Source organism: Macrobrachium rosenbergii, chromosome 16 (assembly GCF_040412425.1).
Source record: "Macrobrachium rosenbergii isolate ZJJX-2024 chromosome 16, ASM4041242v1, whole genome shotgun sequence".
Taxonomy (NCBI): domain Eukaryota; kingdom Metazoa; phylum Arthropoda; class Malacostraca; order Decapoda; family Palaemonidae; genus Macrobrachium; species Macrobrachium rosenbergii.
The window spans coordinates 35,808,762-35,834,685 of record NC_089756.1 but is presented as its reverse complement, the minus strand read 5'-3'; the positions used below and the strand labels follow the sequence as shown (position 1 = coordinate 35,834,685).

At 39.8% G+C, this 25,924-nt stretch overlaps 1 protein-coding gene and 1 pseudogene across 2 annotated transcripts in view; one reads left to right on the top strand and one right to left on the bottom strand.

The window, feature by feature from the left end:
* Window positions 1-454, bottom strand: part of LOC136847296 (NFX1-type zinc finger-containing protein 1-like) — a 51,682-nt pseudogene extending 51,228 nt beyond the window's left edge.
* Window positions 1-25,924, top strand: part of LOC136847297 (solute carrier family 22 member 20-like) — a 105,243-nt gene that overhangs the window by 56,086 nt on the left and 23,233 nt on the right. Inside the window, exon 1 of one of the 2 annotated variants that reach the window (XM_067118840.1) lies at window positions 21,395-21,564. The exons of the other annotated variant lie outside the window; for it this stretch is intronic. Within the exon in view, the coding sequence (XP_066974941.1) occupies window positions 21,529-21,564 (36 nt within the window). The 5' untranslated portion in view covers window positions 21,395-21,528. Of the gene's footprint in view, window positions 1-21,394; window positions 21,565-25,924 lie in introns of those variants that run through there. 2 annotated transcript variants of the gene reach the window in all.

Below are 25,924 nucleotides of genomic sequence, written 5' to 3'. Positions count from 1 at the left end.
GGTTCTATTTGTTTTGCCCACTGGTTCTAGTTTTTGTACGAAATATAGACCCAGTTGTATTTTCATCATCTGAAGGGGTTCGTTCTGGATTAGCTTCATTCTCACGAGTGCAAGCCAAGACCATTTTTCAGTACTATGGTAAAATGACTGCATATTTCACATTATTGGCGAAGGGCCGTATGCTAAACAGCAGTTGATTAAGTTCCTTTTCTTCGTTTTCTGTCTTATTTCGGAAATCCCAGAAGTAAATGAAGGGTTAAGACTGAACGTGCTTTCAAACATGGTTCTGTGTGTGAAAAGAGATTAAATTTCGAAAATCAGCAGGAATGATGCACAAAACACCAAGCATCCAACCTACCTCAGCCTAATGGCAGCTATTCTATGTACACAAAACACCAGTCTACGTTATCCATCCCTTATCATCCTTCTGACAGACATTCTAAACACCAGTCTACGTTATCCATCACTTATCAGCCTTCTGATAGATATTCTAAGAATTCCCCGGCCAAAAAAAAAAAAAAAAAAACATTCCCAGCTGGCCGGGAACTTGAATTGTTGAACAGAAACTTTCTTGACTTATGAAACGCCCTACACTAATCTCAAGCCGCCTGATGGTGAAACTCACCATTACATTTGAACCTAAAGTTGTTAAACGTTTCTTCAGCCAGGGAAGGAAGAGATTCATCATCATCATCATGTTCATTAATTGGGACTCTCTTTTAAAGTGAATTGGTTACTCGGGTATTTCGGCGATTCGTAAAAAAAATAATGATTCCATATAAGGTCAACTACATTCTAAGAGATGCGTAATTCATATTGTTCCCTGTCAAGTGATATATCTGGTGAATGCCAAAACCTGAATATATCAACTACATTGTAGAGAGGCGTAATTCATATTGTTCCCTGTCAAGTGATATATCTGGTGAATGCCAAAACATACATTATATATATATATATATATATATATATATATATATATATATATATATATATATATATATATATCACACACTTTATACTGGTATATGATTATAACCTCGATTATACTCCTTTATGCGTATTTGTGTGCATATTTCAGGGGTACTGTACGTATTTAGTGAAAAAAATATATATATATCTCCTTTTTTTGCGCCTGATAATACCTCAAATCATATCGTATATCGATAAGAAGGTCCAGAGAGCGGCCGGCGTGGCGCCCTCAGCTGGCAGCAACCATACTGTTTCGTAAAAAGGTTACCGCTTCACCGGTAGGCTTTAAATAGAACAGTTTTTCTAACGTAAGCTCATCTTTTAAAACCTTCTGTTATCATGCGAATTTTATTTTTTTTTTAATGTTTATATTGTGAATTCATAGCTAAGGTGATCCGCCCCCCCCAACAATCCTTTTACCAGTGGATACATCACGAGTTCTTTTGTGCATCGTTATCATTTGTAAATGTTGTGCAGCGAGGTAAATATTGATTGGCAGTGTTGCCAATGCCCAGTGCTCACAGCCTGCTACTCGTAGTGGTCGAACTGGTTATAACTGGCAGTTTAAATTTCTGCTAAAGAAGTATAAATTTTCAAATAGAAATACGATAGTTTTCGCTGATTTGTTTAATTTTTTGGGTATGGTCAGATTTTCCGTGCTACGTTACTGATATTTAGGCCTACCTTGTTCATGGAATAAAATCATGCTGGCTGTTTACTAAAAAGATTCAATTTTAATAATTGACTTTATTTTTAAGCATAATAGAAGTGTGAATTTTGCGCCTTACAATTACTGAAATTATATCGAGCACAGATATTACTTGAAAAATTTATTCATATTAAGCCAAGACCTGTTCAACATAGTTCTTTAACTGAATGAAGAATTTCCTAAAGGTCCTTCCGGTTGATTTTGGCGTTTTAATAATTTACAAGATAACCTGCGGTGCGGCAGTGTATTATTAGTATACCAGTGTGAATGTTAAATGGAATATATATTTGGCTGGTAAAGAAAAAGCACACGCATAGGCCTAGGGGCAAAATAACCATTACATTTGAAGTGCTGCATTGAAGCAATATAACACAACTAACTTGCACAAGAAAGTACGAGGTTTCCTGAATACTTTTAAGATTAACTGGTCAAGCCTCGCACTATCAGCTGTCCGGCGGCCTGTTATTTTTCAGTTGACATCGATGGATGCGTTTTCGCTAACATTTTCGTAATTTTTTTTTTCCGAGCGTCGAAGCGTAAAAATGAAATATACTAAAAAATCTGTGGATACAGTTTATGTCATATAAAGTTTTTTCCATGAATTTTTATTAAAAAAATGTTTTAAACATTTGGATTTGGGCGTGTGGAACGCGTAGAAACTGAATGAAGTCGTGGGAACGTTGTTATTTTTTTTTTTTCGGGAATTTGGCAATAAGTGATATTTACCTACAGTTTTGACACATGATGTAGATCATTCTTATGGACTACATTACGGTATAGCCTTAGTCTAGAAATATATGTCTTTGCCTTCAAAGGAAAAGAAATAAAGACGCATTACCACAGTTGTCAATGAATGACACATCTTGGGATTTTATTATTTTGCTGAAGCCACACCTACTAAAGCCTCTTTGTACGATCGCAACATTCAAGTTTAAAAGAATGCCTGGAACCTAAACACAAGCATATATCTTAAGCCACTTTAGAAGAAAAAATGCGGCTACTTTGCAAATGGTTCATATCATAAAACGCACAACTATCGTACACAGCCGCAGCACACAACTAAGGCCACCATGGGCGCGCTGCCATGCATGATTATCGTGCATGCGGCAACAAGCGAATGGAAACATGGCGTAATCGTTGAGTATGTAACTTGCAATTGCTTATTTTTCTACTTTGCCCTTGGCTGTACTTCGTTCTCTTTCTCTGGTGTCGAATATGGTTGATAATTTCTTTCCCATCTCGCCATATAACCTCTTCGACAGACAAAGAAGTGGCTAGGATTTTTTATAATTTCTTTCCCATTTGGGCAGATATTTCTCTCCACCACACGAACTGACTAGGTAAATGGACGGGATGACTGCAAAAAAATTCGTATACTGGACGTTAAAGGCACTTACCCTGCATTCACTTCTCCTGATCGTTCATGCGGTAACCTCAGTAATAACAGAAAAATAAGGACTACACACAGATAGAAAGCGTAGCGAATTCACGGGGGTATCGTATTGACAATCGGCAATGCACCACGTCACTGAGACAACGTCGAGCACGACGAGTACAGTCACTGTGTAACAACTTCCTGTTTCGTCAGATTCGTCTGCCGCACGTTATAGACTCGTGTAGCCTCCCAACACGTAACGTACGTGTTCTCCGACGTCCGGGCTGTATCGACGCGTACGTTGCTTCTTTCGGACGGCCCCTACCAAACATACGTTATTTACGCTAGGTCGCCCGGCGACCAAAAATATTTGAAAGTTTCCTGGAATGTTGACCACAGGGTTCCCGATTTTATCAAGTAATTTATATTGTCACGGCAGGACGGGTAATTCAAAGTTGAAAATTAAGTTAGAAGTGATGGGAAAATGTTGATTACTTACTTTAGACAAATGCAACAAAGTACCTTACTTTTGGGAGCTGTTCTTTTAACTACGTAGGTATTCAGCAATTATTCCGGTATGAAGTTCCTAGGCCCATGCCCTCAATCGAGTCTGTACATTCGACATACATACATACATTATATATATATATATATATATATATATATATATATATATATATATATATATATATGTATACATATATATATATATATATATATATATATATATATATATATATATATATATATATATATATATATATATAATATATATATATATATATATATATTATATATATATATATATATATATATATATATATATTGTATATTATAACTAGCAGACTCATTCCAGAATGATTGTTGAATTCCGAAGTAATTAATTGAACTGCTTCCAAAAGTAAGGTACTTTAGTAGCATTTAGTCTAACGTTAAGTACTCATAAGTAATCGATATTTTCCCATCACTTATCAGCTTAATTTTCAACTTTGAATTACCTGCCGGGAAATACGGTTTATTTGATGAAATTTTGGGTCCTGGCCGTAGCTTTTGTGCTTTTGGTCTGATTGCATTTTTGTCTTCTAATTTCTGTGTGTACATCTTATGTACATTTTGCGTACTATGTTGCGCATGTACATTTAATGTACTGCGTGTCTGTGTCTACGTCTAATGTACTTTGTGCGCACGTGTACGGCTTAAGTACTTTGCTGTGTATGTACATTCTGTGTGCTTCTTTCTCTGTTTTTGTGTACATTTTAGCTACTATGTTCTGTGCATGCGTGTACATCTTGAAAGTAAACTTTATGAAGTGGTCTACATTCTGCGTACTTCGTTCTTATCTGTGTTAATATGTATTTTGTCCTGTAAACTTGTTACGAACTTCGAAAGATGTACATTCGTGTACTTCATCTGTGTGTACATCTTATGTACTTGCTGTGTGTCGGTGTACATCCTATGTACTTTGTTTAGTGTGTACACTCCGTGTACTTCGTTCTATTTGTGTGTACAATCTGTGTACTTCTTTCTGTGTTTGTGTGTACATTGTGTACTTTTTCCTGTCCGTACATGTTACGTACATCGTCCTGTGTCTGTGTACACCTTACGTACATTTCCGTTCGTGTGCATTCTATGCAGACGAAGTATCTTTTTATGATTGTTTTATATGGCCTAATTCGACGTATTCAACACAGTGCCGGTTGGTCCTTTAGCGATGGGTACCTCGTTTATTGATCGCGATAGGCATGATAAACCCGCTTCAGAATGAAGGATTCTAGCATGATGGTATCGGTGAGATTAGATACTGGTTTTGTGTGTGGGTGTTTATTTTAGACTACTGCTGACGCCGTCACGTTCACATACTGATATACCTGGTCGGTGATGACTTTATAAATAGACATTGATTACTTTTTTGTTAATCTGTGTGCGTGACTTTTAACCTTGCCCATGTACGTTGCTTGCTTAATAGCCTTTCGTCTGGGTTCTCTCTCTCTCTCTCTCTCTCTCTCTCTCTCTCTCTCTCTCTCTCTCTCTCTCTCTCTCTCTCAAGCACACATACACACACACCCGCACGTGTATATATATGTATGTACTGATGCCACCAAAAAGATTGTTTTTAACGAATATATGTATGTGTATATATATATGTGTGTATGTATGCGTGCGTGTGCAGAATGTATGAATATTCGTTTAAAATAAACTAGAAGGGTCATTAACATAATGAAAGTTCGTGAAAAAAAAAACAGAGAGAAAGAGAGAGAGCCGTATATAAACAAACACGATTCCATGGCAAGTGTAACTTTAAAAAAAATCAGCTCAGTGGTCTGGTAAAACTAAAGTATACTTAACTTTAAAAAAAAAAAAATAAAAGCTGTGAGTATCTTGGTATTTTTCCTCTCAGCAACGTAAACAGAATGGCCTCGCTAGGCGACTGAAGAGCTACGTTCTTTCTCATCAGCCAGGGAGGGAGGTTATTGATTCACTGGTCAAGACTCAAAGCGTCTCGCCTTGTGCTTTCGAGCCAGAGAATCAGGTTCAGCCGAGTGATAGCTTTCTAGATTAACTAATATGAAAGTTTCATGCATGGGCTGGCTCGTCCATGATTTTATGTTTTATGATTCACTCATATTTTTGTCTATTTATTTATTAATTTGTTAATTTTTTTTGCTGGTAACTGATGTCGTCGTTCTGTTTTTCCTGTTACCCTCTGTTACTTCTTTCAAGTGAACACCATAGTGTTCTTTGGAAGCTTGAATTTCAAGTCATTGGCCCCCCCTTTTTGGGATTGTTCCGTATGAGTAGGGTTCAACTTCTGAATAATAATAATAATAATAATAACAACGCTATTCTTTGGAAGCTTGAATTTCAAGTCAGTGGCCCCCTTTTTGGGCTTGTTCCATATGAATAGGGTTCAAATTTTGAATAATAATAATACTATTCTTTGGAAGCTTGAATTTCAAGGCAGTGGCCCCCTTTTTGGGCTTGTTCCATATGAATAGGGTTCAACTTCTGAATAATAATAATAATAATAATAATAATAATAATAATAATGTATGGGATAGTTCCAGAGGGAGAAAAAGCAAGATTGTGTGGATGGAACTTCTTTGCAGACGAAGACTTAATCATTTGCTACTTTATACACATCAAACGTACCAGATTGCATCCCTCTAGCCTCAGAAGTTTTTACTTTATTTAATGTTAAAGTTAGCCATGATAGGTGCCAACAACACAGGCCACCACCGGGCCGTGACTGAAAGCATCTTACAGCATTATGCACTATACAGAAGACTCGATTGCGCCGAAGAAATTTCGGCTCATTTTTGACTTGTTTATCTTAGGTTGACGAGAGTTTGAAATTGAAAAACAGAAACATTCAGATTTATTCAGGGATTATTAAACTGCCCAGTTCTGGGACTAAAACTTATAATCCTCCCTTCCTATTCTGTTCAAGGTTCTCAGCAGAAAGTATTACTATTTTTCAAGAATTTGTGGTGGCAGTTTCACTTAAACAGTTCATACATTTCAGCAAGAAAGCAAAAATATCTAACGCTGTGGGTTCACATTGGCTCTAATGAATTCTCTTTGTTATGCATATGTGTATAAGTATTAGTTGAAATGGACCCTTATTCTTGACGTAACGGAGAGCTCCTGCATTTACCTCTTGCTAAGAATGACATACGGAGTGTATCTTTGTGTGGGATTGCACACAGCATGACGCGTTTACGTACAATTTGTAGTGAACATATTATTTCTAATTGACTTTCCTAGACCTACCGCCAGTATTGGACTCTCTGCACGTCACACTACTCTGTTTACCGTGATATAGCACACACTATCCCAAATGTTGCCTTAATGACTTTCTCTCTCATTATAATAAGGTTCATTCTACTTCTTATTGAAAAAAATAGGGCTGAATAACGAAAACTCGTAGAACTTTATGTGGATCTGTTTTCTATGTATCCACAGATATCGTTTTCTATGTTGCTCGTTATGGTGGACTAAGAAAAGACAGGCGGATTCTTTCGTGGTCACGTTGATATCTCGAAATATATTGCTAGAAGTAAGATTCAAGTATCTAGCGTGTCCTAGGTCCAACTAGGACTTAACATAGCCAACTGAGGAAGACAGGTAGGGAAAAGTAAATTACATTACCACTCTTGGGATTTTTTTTTTTTCGATTAGTAAGTCTAAATGTTCCGTTTTACCGTTGCATGACCGCCATAAATCATGTTTAATGTCAAAGGGTCTAGGGAAGAGCAACGATGTCCGTGGTTTTCCTATAGTCTCTAAACTTTCCAACTCCTTTCTTCGTCAACTTTCTATCCCACAATTTTGTTCATAGTGTTTCATCAAAATGACGGGTTACGTCAATTTCCGTTCCGATGTTATTTTTCAAATTCGTCCTCAGCGGGGAGGGGAACTGCTACCCATTCCCCGTGTGCCCTCCCCCCTTCCCTCCCCGCCATGGGCCTGCCCTTACTTCCCTACATAACGAAAACATAAAATGGAAAAGAGATATAGAGCTAGTGGGTCTGCCCTGTTCAGTTTCGTTCTGCCGTAATCCACTTTCCGTTTTACGATCTCCCCTTTGTTGGCTAGGTGGCCTCTCTCTCTCTCTCTCTCTCTCTCTCTCCTCCCCGGGGAATCTCTCTCTCTCTCTCCCCCCCCGGGGAATCTCTCTCTCTCTCTCTCCCTGGGGAATCTCTCTCTCCAGAGAATCTCTCTCTCTCTCTCTCTTCCCAGGGAATCTCTCTCTCTCTCTCTCTCTCTCTCTCTCTCCTCTCTCTCTCTCTCTCTCAGATAATCTCTCTCTCTCTCTCTCTCTCCCAGATAATCTCCCAGATAATCTCTCTCTCTCTCCCCAGGAATCTCTCTCTTTCTCCCAGGAATCTCTCTCTCTCTCTCCAGGGAATCTCTCTCTCTCTCTCTCTCTCTCTCTCTCTCTCTCTCTCTCTCTCCCCAGATAATCTCTCTCTCTCTCTCTCTCTCCCCAGATAATCTCTCTCTCTCCCCAGGGAATATCTCTCTTTCTCTCCAGGGAATCTCTTTCTCTCTCTCTCTCTCTCTCTCTCTCTCTCTCTCTCTCTCTCTCTCTCTCTCTCTCTCTCTCTCTCTCTCTCTCTCCTAGAACTTAAATTCCGGAATGTACTATCGCTGACTTTTGCTTGTACTCTCATTATTATTTAGGATGTTTTTAAAAGTTGCAGAAGTAATCATAGACAATTTCTTTTCCTTAGTTGTTGTTGTAGATTTAGAACAACAACAAATAGTTGTAGATTTAGAACAACAAATTGTTGACGATTACCCCTGAACCTTTTTTCTCTTTACGATTAAAATTACTTTTAGAATTTTTTTTTTTTAATACTCATAGGACTTCATTTTTCAAAAACAGGCTAAATAGTGATGACAGTCAAAGCAAAAGTCAGCGACAGTACAATCCGGAGTTTATGTTCTAGGGGATCGCGCGCGCGCGCGAGAGAGAGAGAGAGAGAGAGAGAGAGAGAGAGAGAGAGAGAGAGAGAAGGCCACCTAGCCAACAAAGGGGAGACGGTAAAAAGGAAAGTAGATTAAGGTAGAACGAAATTGAACAGGGCAGACCCACTAGCTCTATATCTTTTTATTCATTTTATGTTTTCGTTATGTAAGGAAGAAGTTAAGTATATATAGTTTAGTTTAACCAGACCACCGTGCTGATTAACAGCTCTCCTAGGGCTGGCCCGAAGGTTTAGATTTATATGACGTGGCTAAGAACCAACTGGTTACCTAGCAACGGGACCTACAGCTTATTGTGGAATCCGAACCACATTATAACGAGAAATGAATTTCTATCACCAGAAGTAAATTTCTCTAATTCTTCATTGGCCGGAAGCTCTTCGTTGGGCGAGTCGGTAGAGCTGTGGACTAGCACTCGCTAGACCCGGGTTCGAGTCTCCAGCCAGCTGATGAAGAGTTAGAGGAATTTATTTCTGGTGATAGAAATTAATTTCTCGCTATAAGGTGGTTCGGATTCCACAATAAGCTGTAGGTCCCGTTGCTAAATAACCAATTGGTTCTTAGCCACGTAAAATAAGTCTAATCCTTCGGGCCAGCCCTAGGAGAGCTGTTAATCAGCTCAGTGGTCTGGTAAAACTAAGGTATACTTTTCATTGGCCGGTCGGAGAATCGAACGCGGGCCCAGCAGAGTGCTAGCCGAGAACGATACCAACCCGCCAATGAGGAGCTTCGTTACGTAGGGAAATAAGGGCCAGCCCATCGGGGAGGGGGTGATACGGGGAATGGGTAGTGGTCCCCCTCCCCACCGAGGAGGAACTTGAAAAACAATAGAAGAAAGGAAATTGACGCAACACGTCATTTTGATGAACTGTTATAAACAAAATTATGGGGCAGAAAGGTGACGAAGAAAGGAGTTACAAAGTTCAGAAACTGTAAGGGAAGCAGAGTAAGTGAATAGATGAAGTTATTGAAAACGTGACGGACAGTGCGTTAACTTAATAAAGTCCTCCTAAAATTTGATGAGAGAGAGAGAGAGAGAGAGAGAGAGAGAGAGAGACTGCAAAATACAGGATGAGTAAGATTATTCGTTTCAGCTTTTTGAAGGCTAGAAGTATTCTCGGATATATATCAACTTCAGGCGACTGGTTCGTGAAATGTCGGAGGATAATTATAGTGATATCAAAAAAATATAGTCCCGAAATTCTCCCTTTTTATTTCAGATATGTTGTGTTCTTTTCAGATGACTTCTTCTTCTTCTTTAGGAAAGTACTAAACATGGCGGAAGCTCAATGGGGTGTCGTGTTTAGTACTAGCCCCTCGGGGATCACAGTATTATATACACCCATCTCTATATTGTGTGGTGTAAAATTATTTTAATAAACGTTAACTTTGATCCCTGAGGGGCTAGTACTAAACACGGCGTCCTGTTGAGCTTCCGCCATGTTCAATACTAGCGCCTCGGAGGTGACGCGTAGAATACAAGCCAGAGTAGCCCCAAGACTTGAATATATGTATATATATATATATATATATATATATATATATATATATATATATATATATATATATATATATATATGTATGTATGTATGTATGTATGTATATGTATAGGCACAAAGTTATATATTCGTGTGTGTATAGAATCAAAGTTTGTTGATCAGTGACTGTTGCCGCGTGGGGTCTGCGGTGGTTGGTTGAATTTCAAGTCAGTGGGCCCATTGTTGTGCTTATTCCATGTGAATGGGTTTCATCAACTTCACTAATGATGATGATAATTAAGCGTTAGTTATTCTTGGACATGCTTGAGGTAATGCCACAGCAACTGTGGCTCTCTCTTGGTGATAGATGCAACCTCTGCAACTGAATGGGACGCCTGATGACGCAACTGATCTCGTAACCGGTGTCTGGCGGTAGAATAGCATTATTGACGAAAAATTAGGGATGTTATGTCAGGTTTCCAACCTCCTCTAGATGCCAGTCACGTCTCGGTCTGTCGATTTGCCTCACGACGGTCTACAGGAAAGTTACCTCTTTAAGATGTTTCAATTCTGGATGTATGTTCACTGCAGGTGTTCCCGTACGGGGTTAGCGTCGTCAGTGCACCTCACACGGTGCACAGTAGGCGTTACTTAAGGCTCTACGCAGCGTCCCTTCGGCCCCCTAGAGCTGCAACCCCTTTCATTCCTTTTACTGTACTCCATTCAAATTCTCTTCCATCTTGGTATCCACCCTCTCCTAACACTTGTTTCATAGTGCAACTGCTTTGAGGTTTTCCTCCTGTTACACCTTTCAAACCTTTGTACCCTCAATTTCCCTTTCAGCGCTGTTGACCTCATAGGTCCCAATGCTTGGCCTTTGGCCTAAATTCTATATCCCATTCCATTCCATTATTATCCGTAAGTTTGGGTAGGCGAAATCTGTCGGGCTTTACAAGATTTCAGTGGACTTGGTTGTTCATTACTTTGGGATAATTAATACTGTCTTGATTCCAGACCTGAAGGTGGAATAAATTGAAGAGATTTGTTTTCATTAAGGATGGCTTATGAAATAATGCTGTCAGATTTCAAAGTTTCGTGTAAACTGATGTTGACAGATTTCATAAATTTGAGTGTGCTAATGTTGACAGACTTCAGGACTTTGAGTAAGCTAATGTTGACAGATATCATGACTCTGAGTGAGCTGATGTTGACAGATTTCATGACTTTGAGTGAGCAATTGTCGACAGATTTCATGACTTTGAGTGAGCTAATGTTGATAGACTTCATGACTTTGAGTAAACTGTTTTGACTGTTTTCCAAAATTTGGGTGAGTTAATGTTGACAGACTTCATGACTTTGAGTGAGCTAATGTTGACAGACTTCATGACTTTGAGTAAACTGTTTTGACAGATTTCAAAAACTTGAGTGAGCTATTGTTGACAGATTTCATGACTTTGAGTGAGCTAATGTTGACAGACTTCATGACTAACTGAGCTAATGTTGACAGACTTCATGACTTTGAGTGAGCTAATGTTGACAAATTTCATGACTTCGAGTGAGCTAATGTTGACAGACTTCATGACTTTGAGTGAGCTAATGTTGACAGATTACATGACTTTGAGTGAGCTAATGTTGACAGACTTCATGACTTTGAGTGAGCTATTGTTGACAGACTTCATGACTGAGTAAACTGTTTTGACAGATTTCAAAAACTTGAGTGAGCTATTGTTGACAGATTTCATAACTTTGTGTGAGCTAATGTTGACAGATTACATGACTCTGAGTGAGCTAATAATGACAGACTTCATGACTTTGAGTGAGCTAATGCTGATAGACTTCATGACTTTGAGTGAGCTAATGTTGACAGATTACATGACTTTGAGTGAGCTATTAATGACAGACTTCATGACTGAGTGAGCTAATGTTGACAGACTTCATGACTTTGAGTGAGCTAATGTTGAGAGATTTCATGACTTTGAGTGAGCTAATGTTGACAGACTTCATGACTTTGAGTGAGCTAATGTTGACAGGCTTCATGACTTTGAGTGAGCTAATGTTGACAGACCTCATGACTTTGAGTGAGCTAATGTTGACAGACTTCATGACTAACTGAGCTGATGTTGACAGACCTCATGGCTTTGAGTGAGCTAATGTTGACAGACTTCATGACTAACTGAGCTGATGTTGACAGACTTCATGACTTTGAGTGAGCTAATGTTGACAGACTTCATGACTAACTGAACTGATGTTGACAGACTTCATGACTTTGAGTGTGCTAATGTTGACAGATTTCATGACTTTGAGCTAATGTCGACAGCTATCATGAATTGGAATGTGCTAATGTTGGCAGATTCGATATCTGTGAATATACTGTTGGCAGATTTTATAACTTTGACGTAACTTTGAGTGAGTTAATGTTGACTTATTTCATAACTGAGCGAGCTCGTTTTGTCAAATTCTCAACTTAACTGAATTAGCACAGTCAGCATTCGTATAGATCTGGGTGAATTAATGTAGCATTTTGACCTTTGAAGATATAAGTGCTAGCATATTGCTAGTATTTATGGGGAAATCATAACTTTTGGTTATGAATAGATTATTGCAAACTGATACTGACAGCATTTACTGATTTTACTAAACTAATGATACCAGAATTTTTATTTGATGAATAACCAATGCTGCCAGAATTTACCATATCTGAGAGGGAGCTAATGCTTTGGAAATTACCACAGTTTGGAATTTACTGGTTCCTAAGGAATTATTACAAATTTGGGTGATGATTTTAAACATATATTTTCGGGAACTTGTCATGATGCAAAATATCAGCCTGTAAACTTCAGAATTAACGTCCGTTGGAGAACGGGATCAATTTTGCCGAAACTAAGGCATGACTGATAGGCCTGTTTTGACCCCGGTCCAATACCAAGCTTTCGGAGAGATAACGGTTGGACCTCTTCCCCCTGTCTATTATTCTAAAAATCAATGACTTAGGGCGAACTATCACTGTTTTCTGTCAAATTTCCTTTGACTTGGTATATGTGTTCGGAATTAAGCCCTAATTATATGTTGAAAATTAAGTTTAGGGTAAGTCAGTTTAAGTCTCGATGCTTTCTTCTGCCTAGAATTGTTTGGAAGAACTTTTGTTATCTCAAATAATTAATAACCCTTAACTGATTTTAAAACGTCTGTCTTTGAGGTTAACTTTTGGCTTCAAGTGGCAGGTTACGTGTAATCTTGTAAAAAATTATAAATTGATAATATATATATAACAATATATATATATATATATATATATATATATATATATATATATATATATATATATATATATATATATATATAGAGTCAGTGTTCGAATATCTGTGCCATAGTAAAAAGCTCGACCAGGTAACTGGCCCAGGTAACTGCCGCGATAAAAGTCCAGGAAAGATTTGAGTCCATCTGCCGGGACTTCCCCGGTTCTGAATTCCCCCCACAATGATCCTGATGTCCGAAAAGGTCAAGGAAGTTTGTCCACACCCAGACGCCATTTTTTTTTTTTTTTTTTTTGATTTCCGCTAGCCGAAACTCCCGTGGTACCCCGGGTTCCCGTAGGGGGAGTGGTGCCGCCAATGCGCCTCACGTGGTGCACTGCAGGCATTACTTAAGGTTCTTTGCAGCGTCCTTTTTCGGCCCCTAGCTGCAACCTCTGACATTCCTTTTACTGTACCTCCGTTCGTATTCTCTTTCTTCCGTCTGACGTTCCACCCTCTCTTAACAATTGCTTCGTAGTGCAACTGCTTTGAGGTTTTCCTCCTGTTACACCTTTCAGACCTTCTAGCGGTCAACGTCCCTTTCAGCGCTGATTGACCCCGTAGGTCCCAGCGCTTGGCCTTTGGCCTAAATTCTGTGTCCCTTCCTCCTTCCTGGCGCCCCGGTTACTCAAGGAACAAGAGGTCCGCCTAGCTCTGATGGCCGCGCATGCGCCGTCAGGATGAGGAACATTGCGTAATCTGTTTTTGAAATGAGGTGAGGATCGCGAGGTGTTACCATCACGTCAGAGGAAGAGAGGGAGAACGGAAGAAAGTGTCGAATAAAGGAGGAATAGACAAAATTGAAAAGTCCGCTGAAACTCACGCGTTTTATATTTTCATGTATATGTATATGTATATATATATGTATAAATGTATATGTATATATATACATATATATACACATATACACACGTATATATACATATATATATTGCATACATACATGCAAACAATGGCTCCATAGAGCATTGCTGCTCATGGTTTGCACGCAGCCTGTGCTATCAAACTCGCCTCTCCAGAGTCTTCGGTGCAGTGCACAGTGTTTCCAACCATTTCCTATGCACTCAGTCTGAGTCAGTCTTCACCCTCTTATTTCTTATTCCCCCCCAACGCGTATGCTCTCTCCCCATAACCCTTTCAAAGGCTATTACGTGTTCTATGTATTCATTAGCTCATTTATGCTTTTAAATAGAAAGTGGGGGGACGGCCGCTGGTTTTGCGGTTAGGGGGCAGCGTTGGATAAACTCATAACAGTGAAAAAGGCAGAGAAATAACGTGTCCAGTAGTTCCTCGTTGGACGAATCGGTAGAGTTCTCGGCTAGCACTCGGCCAGACCCGAGGTCGAGTCTCCGGCCGGCCAATGAAGAATAAGAGGAATTCATTTCTGGTGATAGAAGTTCATTTCTCGCTATAATGTGGTTCGGATTCCACAATAAGCTGTAGGTCCCGTTGCTAGGCAACCAATTGGTTCCTAGCCACGTAAAATAAATCTAATCCTTCGGGCCAGCCCTAGGAGAGCTGTTAATCAGCTCAGTGGTCTGGTTAAACTAAGGTATACATAACTTAGCTCAGATGAAGGAAAACCTTAATCGGGTGAGGAACTGTGGCGTCAACACAAACCGTAACATTTTCTTCTCTCCTCTGTGTTCCCTGTAGGGGCGTAGTGCCGTCAGTGCGCCTCATGCGGTGCGCTGTAGGCATTACTTAGGGTTCTGTGCAGCGTGCGTTCCTTAGGTCCCTAGCTGCAACCCCTTTCGTTCCTTTTACTGTACCTCCTTTCATATTCTCTTCCTTCTATCTTACTTCCACCCTCTCCTAACAATTGATTCATAGTGCAACCGCGAGGTTTCCCTCCTTTCAAACCTTTTACTGTCACTTTCCGTTTCAGCGCTGAGTGACCTCATAGGTCCCAGTGCTTGGCCTGTGGCCTAAATTCTGTGCCCTCCTTTCTTTACAGGCTTCTGCTAACAACGTTTCGGACAACTGCCCATCTTCAGGTTCTAGAGGTGAAAGGGTCCTTGAAAGACAGTATTGTTCGTTATTGTTCAAATTAATCTTTGCCTCTTTATTACTCTTAATTTTTGCTGTGTTCCTTTAGCGGAACCGTCAGTGCCAGTGCTGGCACTGTGGCACTGGGGGGACAACATTGAATTTGGCACAGTTTATGAAATTGTTTCAAGGCATCTGCTTTTGATGAAAATATCTTATCATTTTCCGTTGGTATGTCTTTTTCTATCTTATTTGTGGCAGTTTTAATTCCAGTCGTAATTGAATCCTCGATTTTACCTTTTTAAACGTTGATCTGTTGAATATCTGTTTTAAACTCATTATTTACATCATTTACATTGTTCGTTAATTCTCACCATAGCGCTCAATGACCCTGTGGGTCCCAGTGCTTGGCATTATGCCTAAAACTCATATTCCATTCCATTCCGCACAAACACAACAATACCTTGCATCATCCCCTGTTGTGTCAGGCTGAGAATGTAGATACGTAAGAGCTATGTTTAGCTGGACGATCTTTGAATATAGGAATGTCACAGTAATTCATCCTCATCTGGAAAAATATCAGAATTCAGACTCTGACAGACATCCCAAGATTCCTGGTCTCTCAGTTTTCACTTTCGTTAACTTTGGCGCCGAGGAAAGATTCTTCTTCTCTCAAGAAGGCATTGGGTAAAAACACTCTGGGACCCTCCCCTTGTAGGTCCCAAGGACACTCCGCAGCCCCGGAACGTGCGATGATACTGTGGGAAGGAACTGGTGAGTATATAAAACAAGGCGTTCGGTGACGCCGGGTGCCAGTAAGTGCCAGTCACTGGTGGAGGAGGCTTTCCGTTCTTGTACGAAGGTGCTACCGCCATTTCTTCTTCTTCCTCCTCTTCTTCCTGAACGCAATGGCTCGCGCCTCTATTTCCGTGAGTATCCGCCTCGCAGCTGTGAGATTTGTTTATTGTCGTACACGAGGGCTTCGTCATTTGAAGGAGTTTGCTTCCGTTCAAGTTGGGTGTATGGATTTTATTCATTTTTATTTTAGTAGTTTTTTTTTCAGGTGGAATCAAAGTGTATGTGTGTGTTCAGTGGAATGAGTTAAATCAAAGAGTAATATCGTTGGTTGACCTTCAGAAGTTAGTGCTATTTCTCTTAGAGGTCAGTATCTCTCTCTCTCTCTCTCTCTCTCTCTCTCTCTCTCTCTCTCTCTCTCTCTCTCTCACAGTAGTAGCAGTAATAGTAGCAAGTGACAAAACTCTTTAAAGATTGGGATCCTGTTTTTTCCCAACATTTAGTTTCATATCTGCTGTTTATCTTCGCACATGTCCTGCGCATGCGTCCTTCTCCACTTATAATAACCTATATAACATGTATGAAAACAATAATGAAAACAGTTATGATGAAGAAACGGAAAGAATGATTTGGCTGTATTCTCGGATTTAGTTTTCTGTAAAGGAAAACTATTGTGCTGGCTTTGTCTGTCCGTCCGCACCTCATTCTTTCCGCACTTTTTTCTGTCCGCCCTCAGACCTTAAAAACTACTGAGGCTAGAGGGCTGCAAATTGGTATGTTGATCATTCACCCTCCAATCGTCAAACATACCAAATCACAGCCCTCTAGCCTCAGTAGTTTTGTATTTTTTAAAGGTTAAAGTTAGCCATAATCGTGCTTCCGGCAACGCCATAGGCCAGGCCACCACCGTGCCGTGGTTAAAGTTTCATGGGCTGCGGCTCATACAGCATACCGAGACCACCGAAAGATAGATCTGTTTTCGGTGGCCTTGATTATACGTTGTAGCGGCTGTACAGAAAACTCGATTGCGCCTAAGATTCTTCGGCGCATGTTGTACTTATTTATCTTCGGTAGTTCAGTAGTGCGTTGAAGTGATTATTTTTTATTAATATGTAAATTGTCATGATGACTTATTTATCCTTGCTGCGTCATCCGCTGCTATGAATATCAGGAAACCACAGTTCCTGGTTAAGTCAATTCCGTTTTGTCATTTTTCCCTTTATTCCAGCAGTTTTTTCCTATTTTTTCATTTTTACCTCTTTAGCATCTTATTATTTAAACCTATTCCTTATTTGTGGTGGTTTAACTTTTGCCCGGTTGGTTTTAAATTATGTTCATGCGGTTTTAACTTTTGTTTGAGTGATTTAGGCGGTTTGACTTCCGTTTGAGTAATATTAAAACATTAATATCCCCACTTTCACGGTGTATTTTTCCGCACTAGTGTAATTTGACCGTCAAAAGTAGCGATAATTTAAAAGGGAGTCGAAACGATGATTCCAGATCCCAGGAACGTTAACCATACTTATGCAAAGTCCCGTAGGGGGGTAGTGTCGTCAGTGCACCTCTTGCTGTGCACTGTAGGTATTACTTAAGGTTCTTTGCTGCAACCCCTTTCGTTCCTTTAACTGTACCTCCGTTCATATTCTCTTTCTTCCATCATAATTTCCACCTTTTCCTAACAGTTGTTTCATAGTGCAACTGCTTTGAGGTTTTCCTCCTGTTACACCTTTTTTGCATCAATGCCCCTTTCAGTGCTGAATGACCTCATAGGTTATTTTCGACAGGTGTACAAATCAAGTGCATATGCCTTTTTTTTTTTTTATTACGCATCATCATTACCTACACGTGACTTGACCGTTTTTAAAAGTCTGTGTGTAGAGAGAGAGAGAGAGAGAGAGAGAGAGAGAGAGAGAGAGAGAGAGAGAGAGAGATAGAGGATAAGTAAATGAAAGATGGATAAGTAGAGAGAGAGAGAGACAGACAGACAGACAGAGAGAGAGAGAGAGAGAGAGAGAGAGAGAGAGAGAGAGAGAGCAAGAGAGGGAAAGAAAGATAGATGGATAAGTACAGACAGACAGACAGAGAGAGAAAGAGAGAGAGAGAGAGATAGAAAGCAAGTGAGGAAATGAAAGGTGGATAAGTAGAGAGAGAGAGAGAGAGAGAGAGCGAGCAAGTGAGGGAAAGAAAGATAGATGGATAAGAAAGATAGAGGATAAGAGAGAGAGAGAGAGAGAGAGAGAGAGAGAGAGAGAGAGAGAGAGAGAGAGATAGATGGGTAGATAGAGAGAGGAGTAAAATACACGCGAAAACAATAACAAACAAACAAACAAACAAAATAAAAAACAAGTACATCAACAAATAACCGTCAAGCACGAACTTACCTATACCTACCGCAGCCAGTCTTCACCTAGAATTCGAAACGCCGATTCCCGGGCCCTTGACTCCACGTTTTCACAAAATTAGTTTATGGCTAAAAAAAAAAAACTCGTCGCTGTTGTGACGTGGTGGCGGCCACAGGCCAGGCAGGAGAGAGTGGTTCGGTCGGGGGAACACCCCCGTCTTACCTGGACTGGTATTCCTGGACTGGAATTCCTGGAATGGAATTCAGTTGCCTGGCGGAAAAACGGGTTGGGAAAGGCCAGGACCTGTTGCCGAAAACAGGTTCGGGGAGATCTCTCTGTTTTGCACTGCCAGTGAATTCAATAGATTCCCTGTAAGAACCTTGACGAGATTTGTTCATCTCTTATGTAAAAAAAAAAAAAAAAGAGAAGTATAAAATGCGCCCAAGTTTCTTCGGCGCAATCGAGTTTTCTATGCAGCCGCTACTGCGTATAATCAAGGCCACCGAAAGTAGATCTATCTTTCGGTGGTCTCGGTATCATGCTGCATGAGCCGCGGCCCATGAAACTTTAAGCACGTCCCGGTGGTGGCTTGTCCTATATCGTTGCCAGAAGCACGATCATGGCTAACTTTAACCTTAAATAAAATAAAAACTACTGAGGCTAGAGGGCTGCAATTTGGTATGTCTGATGATTGGAGGGTGGATGATCAACATACCAATTTGCAGCCCTCTAGCCTCAGTAGTTTTTAAGATCTTAGTGTGGACAGATAAAGTGCGGACGGACAGACAAATAGCCGTCTAAATAGTTCTCTTTTACAGAAAACTATTATTGGGGAGAGGCTTCAGTTCAGTTTTTTTTTTAATTAGGAGAGACTGAGAGGAAGTATGCTTCCCTATAAAAACATTTATAAGATTTATTCATCTATCGCGTAAAAAGAATTGGGAGAGGTTCCAGTCCAGTTTTTTTAATCAGCAAAGAATGCGAGGAAGTCTGCTTCCTTACAAAAACATTGACAAATTTATTCATCTGTCATGTAAACAGAAAAAAAAAAAACTGGGAGAGGTGTCAGTACAGTTTTTTTTAATCAGAAAAGACTGGTGATCTCACACAACTAAGTAAACATCACTGGCAATTACGCCCGGCTTCACCCACCAGTTAATAAAGATTATTCACGCCGGCGCGTCGGCTCCCTTCCAGGAAATGCTTCACGCGTCCCGGAATGCGACGATCTTGAAAAAGGGAAAAGTTTCGGTCGTTGGCTGATTGTTGCCATTTGAGCAATGGGCCAATCGGCTCATTGCGGTTTTTTTTTTATAGTTTTTTCCTGTGTATTTAACATGCATTGTTTAAAATGAAGTCAGTGTTAAAATGATGACTTCCTCTCTGTGAAATGTGGTGACTTTGCGAAACGTAGACTCAGATAATCGGTTCTGTACCTGAATATTTTATGAACATTTTAACATCTTATGATATATACCTTGAGTTTTTCTTTATATTTTCCTATGTATTTATCACGTTTTTTTTAAATGCAGTCAATATTAAAATGATGACTTCCTCTTTCTGTGAAATCAAGTGACTTTGCGAAACACAGATTCAGATAATCAGTTCTGTACTATAATATTTTATGAACATTATAACATCTTAATGATATACTCGTATACCTTGATATCTATGGCTCCTTTAATTATCAAACTTCTTGAAAGGATACCTGTATTACCTGTGGTTCCGGCTGAGCTGTTGTCGTTCATAATCCTTTAAATCCCAAGTGGCACAAATCAGGTCATTTTAAAAGCAGATTGTTCGAAACGCATTTTGCAAAGAAACCTTCCTTTAATCACTGTGTTATATATCATTTGACCCCGTACGGTGGTAGTGCTGCTGTAGGCATTAATTAAGTTTCTTCGCGGCGTCCCTTAGGCCCCTAGCTGCAACCCCTTTCATTCCTTTTACAGCACCTCCGTTCGTATTCTTTCTTCCATCTTACTTTCCACCCTCCTAACAATTGATTCAGGATGCAGCTGCGAGGTTTTCCCCCTTTGACACCTTTAAAGCCTTTTGCCGTCCAATTTATGTTTCAGCGCTGAATAACCTCATAGGTCCCAGTGCTTGACCAAAATTCTATATTCCATTCCATACATCATTTGAGGATCAAGTTGATTTGCAACGGTGTACATAAGAGGTAGTTATTGCAAGGGCGTCCCCTGGAATCTTTTGTCGGTCATTGCAGCCTATGAATGCACGTGGGATCTTGCATGTTGATAAAAACACATTTATAACAGCAATACTGACTGTAGTTCCATTCTCTAATGTCGATCTGTTTTTTCTAGATTGAGAATTTTTTTAGTGTTGTATTTGAGGCAAGATCAGAAATATACAACAATGGCAGGTGAATGTCCTGTTGTGCATTGTATAGCTCTGTACAACAGGTGCGCTGTGGTGCAGTGTTGTAAAGCGTACAGAATTGTACTGCAGGAAACTGCGCTGTTGTGCAGTTTTTTTTTACATTGTACAACTGGTGACTGCATTGTTGTACAGTGTACTTTGCACACAATTGCACAAGTGATTGCACTGTCGTACAATGTACACTGTACAGTAGGCGACTGCACTGTTGTACAGTGTGCAGCGTTGTAAAAGAGTGCAGCCACCTGTCGTGTAATGTTGGGTACCTCTAGGAAACCGGATCATAGGAAACTGGATCATAGGAAACTTGCTTTTTTAACCGTCAGGATAACTCGGATCCCGACCGTGTCGAAACAACGGCCCTCCGTCGATGCCCACCCCTTTACGTATTTCCAGAAACCCCCCTTCGGAAGGGGAGCAAACGCTCACGTATAGAATCCTGTAATTTTCGGGGAAGTGGGGGCTACAATCTGGAGTCCCCGGGAATTACCCTGATTAGTCATGACACCGCTGATTTTCGTTTTCTCCAGACGTAGAGGACCCGCGCACGCTAACGGTCACCATCGTCTCTCACTCGGCCACGGTATTCTCTGTCTATCGCACTCTCTCAAATTCTCTCTCGCCCTCTCTCTCTCTCACGCGCACGCGCGCTCTTTCACACTCACCGGGCGAGTGTTTACGAAGGTCAATGTGCAGGGCCCGAACTGGCGAAGCTCCTGGCGAGGTAAGTGCCCAGCAACTTCTTTCTGAAGTGCTGATGTCGCGTCCGTTGTTGTGTGGGGTTTGGTGATTATTGTATGTGATGATTTTGGTTATTGTATGGGATTGATTATTTTATAGGATTTGGTTGTTGCTGTATGGGATTTGGTGATTATTGTATGGGATTTGGTGGTTATTGTATGGAATATTGTGATTATTGTATGGGCTTTGGTGTTACTGTATGGGATTTGGGGATTATTGTATGGGATTTGGTGATTATTGTATGGGATTTGGTGGTTATTGTATGGAATATTGTGATTATTGTATGGGCTTTGGTGGTCACTGTATGAGATTTGGTGATTATTGTATGGGATTTGGTGATTATTGTATGGAATATTGTGATTATTGTATGGGCTTTGGTGTTACTGTAGGGGATTTGGTGATTATTGTATAGGATTTGGTTGTTGCTGTATGGGATTTTGTGGTAATTGTATGGGATTTGGTGATTGTTGTTTGGGATTTGGTGATTATTGTATGGAATAGTGTAATTATTGTATGGGCTTTGGTGGTCACTGTATGAGATTTGGTGATTATTGTATGGGATTTGGTGATTATTGTATGGAATATTGTGATTATTGTATGGGCTTTGGTGTTACTGTATGGGATTTGGTGATTATTGTATGGGATTTGGTAGTTATTGTATGGGATTGAGTGATTATTTTATGGGATGCAGTGATTACTGTATAGGATTTGGTGATTATTGTATGGGATTTTGCGGTTATTGTATGGGATTGAGTGATTATAGTATGGGATGCAGTGATTACTGTATGGGATTTAGTAATTACTATATGGGATTTGGTGGTTATTTTATGGGATTTAGTGGTTACTGTATGGGAATTACTGTTGAACTGTGTGTTTATTCATCAGCAACACGAAGCAACTCGTACTTTTGCATTTTAGTGGTTTAGTCAGAAATATATATATATATATATATATATATATATATATATATATATATATATATATATATATATATATATATATATATGTATGTATATATATTTCTCCTGCATTTAATTCGGTATCGTTCTCATACTAACCTCTTGACCAGTGATAAGAACAAGAACTCTGACCTTTCCAAGACATTCGTTTTCCTCATTTTATAGAGCTGATTTATAAACTTCATGTTTACATCAGGAATAATTTAATCACATGCCTTTTAGTGAACGCTTCTTGAAAGAGAAACAGTTAAAGAGAATAGTGTGTGTTTAACTTTCCTATCTTTTTCAGTTCATCTGCTTGAATAGAATATAATGGAAATACATAATTTTAACTGCGTGTCATGCTGTTTTTCCTGCTAAGTTCAAAGTAAATTTGCATTTATTAGTTTTTCCATCTAGAGAGAGTATAAGCCAACTAATTGTACGTTATAATTGCTTTGGAAGGTGGCGGCCTAGTTTGACCTCTTGCTACACGTCAGTATTTTACGAAAATCATGTCTGGAAAAATGTGCCGAGAATTTTAGCAAATGTATCTCAAAGGTGCCCAATTATGAGAAGCGTCATTGGTATGAGTTTTATCAACAACAACTCTGTCTCTGTTTAAATTCAAATAAGCCTAATATTTTAAAACCGTCAGTAACCTTGACATCTCACCGGAAGTGTCCCAAATTTTTTTGCTTGCTAAGCTTCTTGGGCCTTGTAGGCTTTTGTGGGCCACGGGCCAATCCTGATAAAAAACGGTTGTTATCAAAAGTATGATTACTCCTGCGTCCCCTTGGTTATGAGGAGGTTGAATAACCGAAACGGACTGTCTGAAAATTTATAAGATTAAAAACTGTTTTACTGATTTATTGATTTCGTCGTTTATTTAACCAGTGTTTGTTAATAATTTTGTTAAACTTAATATTTTCCCGAACGAGAAAAAAATCGAGGTTTGGTGATTATAAGGGGCACAAATTTCTCTTCACTCGGGCGGTGGAGTAAGTATGGGTGGGCTTTAATCAGTGGAGCAAGCATGAATGGGCTTTAATCAGTGGAGAGAGTATGAATGGGCTTTAATCAGTGGAGAGAGTATGAATGGGCTTTAATCAGTGGAGAGAGTATGAATGGGCTTTAATCGGTGGAGAGAGTATGAATGGGTTTTAATCAGTGGAGTAAGCATGAATGGGCTTTAATCAGTGGAGAGAGTATGAATGGGCTTTAATCAGTGGAGAGAGTATGAATGGGCTTTAATCGGTGGAGAGAGTATGAAAGTATGAATTTGCTCCAACTGGAGTGAGTGTGAGCGGGCTTTAAACGATGAAATGAGTATGATTGGGCTTTAACTGGTGGAGTGAGTACGAGTGGGTTGTAATCAGTGATTGATTGTGAGTGGGCGTTAACCAGTGGAGTATGACTGAGCCTTAATCAGTGGAGTAAGTGTGAGTGAGCTTTAATTGGTGAAGTGAGTATGAGAGGGCTTTAATCAGTGGAGGGAATATGAGTGGGCTTTAAGACGTGGGGTTAGTATGAGTGGGATTTAACTGGTGGCGTGAGCATGAGTGGGCTTTAATCAGTGAAGTGAGCATGAGTAGACTTTAAACGATAAAATGATAATGAGTGGGCTTTGACCAGTGGAGTGAGTATGAGTAGGATGTAGTCAGTGATTGAGTATGAGTGGGCTTTAACCAGTTGAATAAGTATGAGCGGGACTCAATCAGTTGAATAAGTAAGAGTGGGCTTTAACCAGTTGAATGCGTGGGCTTTAATCAATGGAGTGAGGATGAGTGGGCTTTAACTGGTGGAGTGAGTATGAGTGGACCTTTCTGTAATTAGTGGAGTGAGCACAAGTGGGCTTTAATTGATGGAATGAGTATATGTGGGCTTTAATCAGTGTAGTGAGTAGGCCTATGAGTGGGCTTTAAGAAATGGAGGTTATCATGACTGGGCTTTAACCAGTGGTATGAGTAGGAGTGTGTTTTAACCAGTGGTGTGATTAAGACTGGGCTTTAACCAGTGACGTTATTATGAGCAATATATAAGCAATGACGTGATAGGGCTTTAATCAGTGGCGTGAGTATGAGTGGGATTCAAGCAATGAGCTGATTGGGCTTTAATCAGTGCCGTGAGGATGTGTTGGATTTAATCAATAGATTGATTGGGCTTTAAGCGATGTAGTATGAATGGGCTTAAGCGATGGAGTATGAATGGGCTTTATGAGAATAGGCTTTGATCTGTTGAACGAGTGAGTACTGATCGAGAAAGTGAATTGAACTGACAATGGACTGGGCTTTGTACGATGAAGAGCGTTGCACTACATTAATTATAGCTCTAGTGGTATATTCCTTTAACCCTTATTTTGTTATGAGAGGATAATTTCGTCCATTTTTATAGATTTTAACCATCTGTCTTCTGTTATGCAATAATTAAACCACTGGAAATCAAGCAAAATACGTTTGTACTACATTAACTGTAGTACAGTACTACATTCCGGCACTGTGACTACAGTAACCGTACGTAGTACAATTCCGGAAGGGTTATCATTCCTGTGAAGGCCAAGATTTGGTAATCTGGAATTTCTCGTGAGATGGGGTTAGGTGGGGGTGGGGGCGGGGAGGTGAACCAGAAATAACCGGAAATGCTCTTAAAAGGCGTGAAGCTCTTCTTGGGGCGCCCAAGGTCTTTTTTTTTTTTTTTTTAACTTTATGCCTGAAAGTGAAACCACACGATTCTACCGCAAGAACATTACCGGCGATTTTTTGTTTGAACGTGTTCTTGGTTCAGAGAGAGAGAGAGAGTCCTTTGTCTTCAGTTTTTGTGGGATCTCTCTCTCTCTCTCTCTCTCTCTCTCTCTCTCTCTCTCTCTCTCTCTCTCTCTCTCTCTCTCAGATGGAAGCAGACTGGACTCTGAAAGCTTGGATTTTTTTAACCTGCCATATCATATATATATATATATATATATATATATATATATATATATATATATATATATATATATATATATATATATATATATATGTGTGTGTGTGTGTGTGTGTGTGTGTATAATGTATATATATACATAAAGAGAGAGAGAGAGCAATAACCCACAACGGTCGACTAACAACCAGATTACATTAGTCTGAAGCTCTTGATTTGACTAAGAATTTCCACGGGAGAATCGTCATAAAAGAATCCCGATATATTGACCGTGTTTCTTGTCACCCCAGTCTTTGTTGCTTTCCGGAATCAGTTATTATTATAGTGTTACGTGACAAACGCCCCCACCTGCCACTCCCCTTTGGTCAGCGTTCTCAAGCCAACCTTGTAAAGATCAACTTTTCACTTTTCTCATTGGGGGATAGTGCCGTCAGTGCGCCTCACGCGGTGCACTGTAGGCATTACTTAAGGTTCTCCGCAGCGTTC